Raw genomic sequence first — 2597 nt, 5'->3', positions numbered from 1 at the left:
TGCTCAACCGCCCTTCCCACTTCTCCTGATAGTCCCCTTTCTGCTCCTTACATGCTCAGTTGCCCCTCCCACTACTGGCAGTCCCCTTTCTATTGCTTCCATGCTCCTGACCAATGTGTTTATGAGCCCTATCATTCTCTCGTCCCTTTTAAGTAATAACACTGCCTTGTAAATATCTGTGTGTGTCTTAAATGCAATCCTCTGTCCCACCAGTATGGAAGGGACTTTAGGGTGAGTTAATTCTATTGGGACCATAACTCTCCCTTTGATATATGACAAGGAGAGTGCTTGGGGGGCCCTAGAGGGACATGCAGCAGGGCCACAGTCGGCATTGGGAAAAGTGCCCTGTGTAATGGAGGGAAGGATGAAGGGAAGAACCATACCACAGGACAGAGAACTAAGGGTGAGTTAATTCTATTGGGACCATAACACTCCCTTTGATACATGACAAGGAGAGTGCTTGGGGGGCCCTAGAGGGACATGCAGCAGGGCCACAGTCGGCATTGGGAAAAGTGCCCTGTGTAATGGAGGGAAGGATGAAGGGAAGAACCATACCACAGGACAGAGAACTAAGAAACCTGAAGAGAATCTCTTTCTGAGATTTGTGGAACTGTGCAGCTTGTTTGTTCCTTTTCCACCTTTTGGAACTGTATGTTAAAACTCTGAAAGAGAGCTGCAGATGATCTTTAGCCAAGACTTTATACTGATTTTGGCGTGTAAGGGTCAGGTTAGGATTTGGACACAGGACAGAGAACTTTACTATGGACATTCTGCCACAAACAGCCTTTAGTTCAGGGAAACTCATCTAGAGGTAGGGCAAGATCGGACTTTTTCAACCCTCTTTTTACTTTAATAAAATTGTATATGGCCGCTATGAACCGCAGGGTACATTCCACATCGAGGTTCAGTGACAGCTTGAGTTTCACTCTCGCTGTCTATCAGATTTTACTCTGAACCCCCAGGTGGAGTACATCCCTGCAGTTGAAAGATCCCATCTGTAATTCTATATTCTTCCCATGAATGTACTAACCAGGCATGTTGCTGGTGAGCAACGTGGACTAGACTTTTGTTAAATTTTGCACATTACATCAGTGTATATTCTCCCGCAAGTATACTTTGTCAATTTCTCTCTCCTAATTGGTGAGGACTATGGAGGGTCTATATATATGCATATATATTTATTGAGGATTGGACTGTGACGAGGTTCCAGGACTCTGCTATTCTCTCCTAAAATTAATCTGTAGCAAGACACTAATGGCGTCACTCAGAATTGCCCAGTGAGTTTGCGAGTGGGGTGTAAAGTGAGAAAGAGTCTATTGATATTTTGGCTGTACAATGATATGAAATAATGTGTGGAACCTCTGCTTCTTTCAACAGAGAGTGAGCAGCCATGAGGAACACATTCTGGAGAAGGTCCATGAAAGTATGGAATGTGATGAGCACTTTAATACAGCATCGCATCTGGAAATACATCAGAGATCCCACATAGGGGAATGTTCGATGGAGTGTACAGAGTGTGAGCATAGCTTCGATCAGACCTCGTATCTGCACCAGCATCAGAAGATCCATATGAGGGATAAGCCGTATGAATGCACAGAGTGCAAGAAAAACTTCAAGGACCGCTCAACTCTGATCACGCATCAGAGGATCCATACTGGGGCACGACCATACCAGTGTACAGAGTGTGGTAAAACCTTCTCTCAGAGCTCACATCTGCACCACCATCAGAAGAGCCATACTGGAGTACGACAATACCAGTGTACGGAGTGTGAGAAAAGCTTTGCTCAGAGCTCACATCTAAACCAGCATCAGAATATACATACTGGATTGCGACCATACCAGTGCACAGAGTGTGAGAAAAGCTTCGCTCAGAGCTCAAATCTTTACCAGCATCAGAAGATCCATATGAGGGAGAGGCCATATGAATGCACAGAGTGCAAGAAAAGCTTCAAGGACCCCTCAACTCTGAATACGCATCTTAGGCTCCATACAGGGGAAAAGCCATATGGGTGTACGGAATGTGGTAAGCACTTCAATCAGGTGTCAAATCTGAAGTCTCACCAGAGATCCCACACTGGAGAGAAACCATACCAGTGTACGGAGTGTGGGAAAAGCTTCACTAACAGCTCAAATCTAAACGAACATCAGAGGATCCATACTGGAGAGCGACCATACCAGTGTACGGAGTGTGAGAAAAACTTTGCTCTGAGATCAACTCTGTACCAGCATCAGAGGATCCATACTGGGGAGCATCCATACCAGTGTATGGAGTGTGAGAAAAGCTTCAAACAAAAAGCAAATCTGTATAGACATCAGAAGATCCATACTGTGGAGCGACCAATGTAGGGAGTGTGGGAAAAGCTTAGCTCAGAGCTCACACTTAAACCGTCATAGTAAAAATCATACTGGGCAGCGACCATACCAGTGTATGGGGTGTGATAAAAGCTTCAGTAACAGCTTAAACATGTAGAAGCATCAAAAGAGGCATGCAGGTGGATGCATTGTCTTAGCCCCTCTACGCAGTATCGATCTTGAGGCAACATCAGGGATCCCAAACAAGTGGTGCGCTCATGGTGGTTGCAACAGTACTGAGCCTT

General features: G+C 45.3%; 1 protein-coding gene across 1 annotated transcript; it reads left to right on the top strand.

Annotated features, from left to right (window-relative positions):
* The first annotated feature begins 1425 nt into the window (after window positions 1-1425).
* On the top strand, window positions 1426-2346 carry LOC138487558 (zinc finger protein 436-like). The gene has a single exon (XM_069614038.1). It carries the CDS (start codon window positions 1426-1428, stop codon window positions 2344-2346), a length of 921 nt encoding a protein of 306 aa, XP_069470139.1.
* The last annotated feature ends 251 nt before the right edge of the window (window positions 2347-2597 follow it).

The sequence above is a fragment of the Ambystoma mexicanum genome, chromosome 9 (assembly GCF_040938575.1).
Source record: "Ambystoma mexicanum isolate Mex_15411 chromosome 9, UKY_AmexF1_1, whole genome shotgun sequence".
Classification (NCBI taxonomy): Eukaryota; Metazoa; Chordata; class Amphibia; order Caudata; family Ambystomatidae; genus Ambystoma; species Ambystoma mexicanum.
Note: the sequence above shows the minus strand (reverse complement) of the source record. Positions and strands in the feature narration are given on the sequence as shown.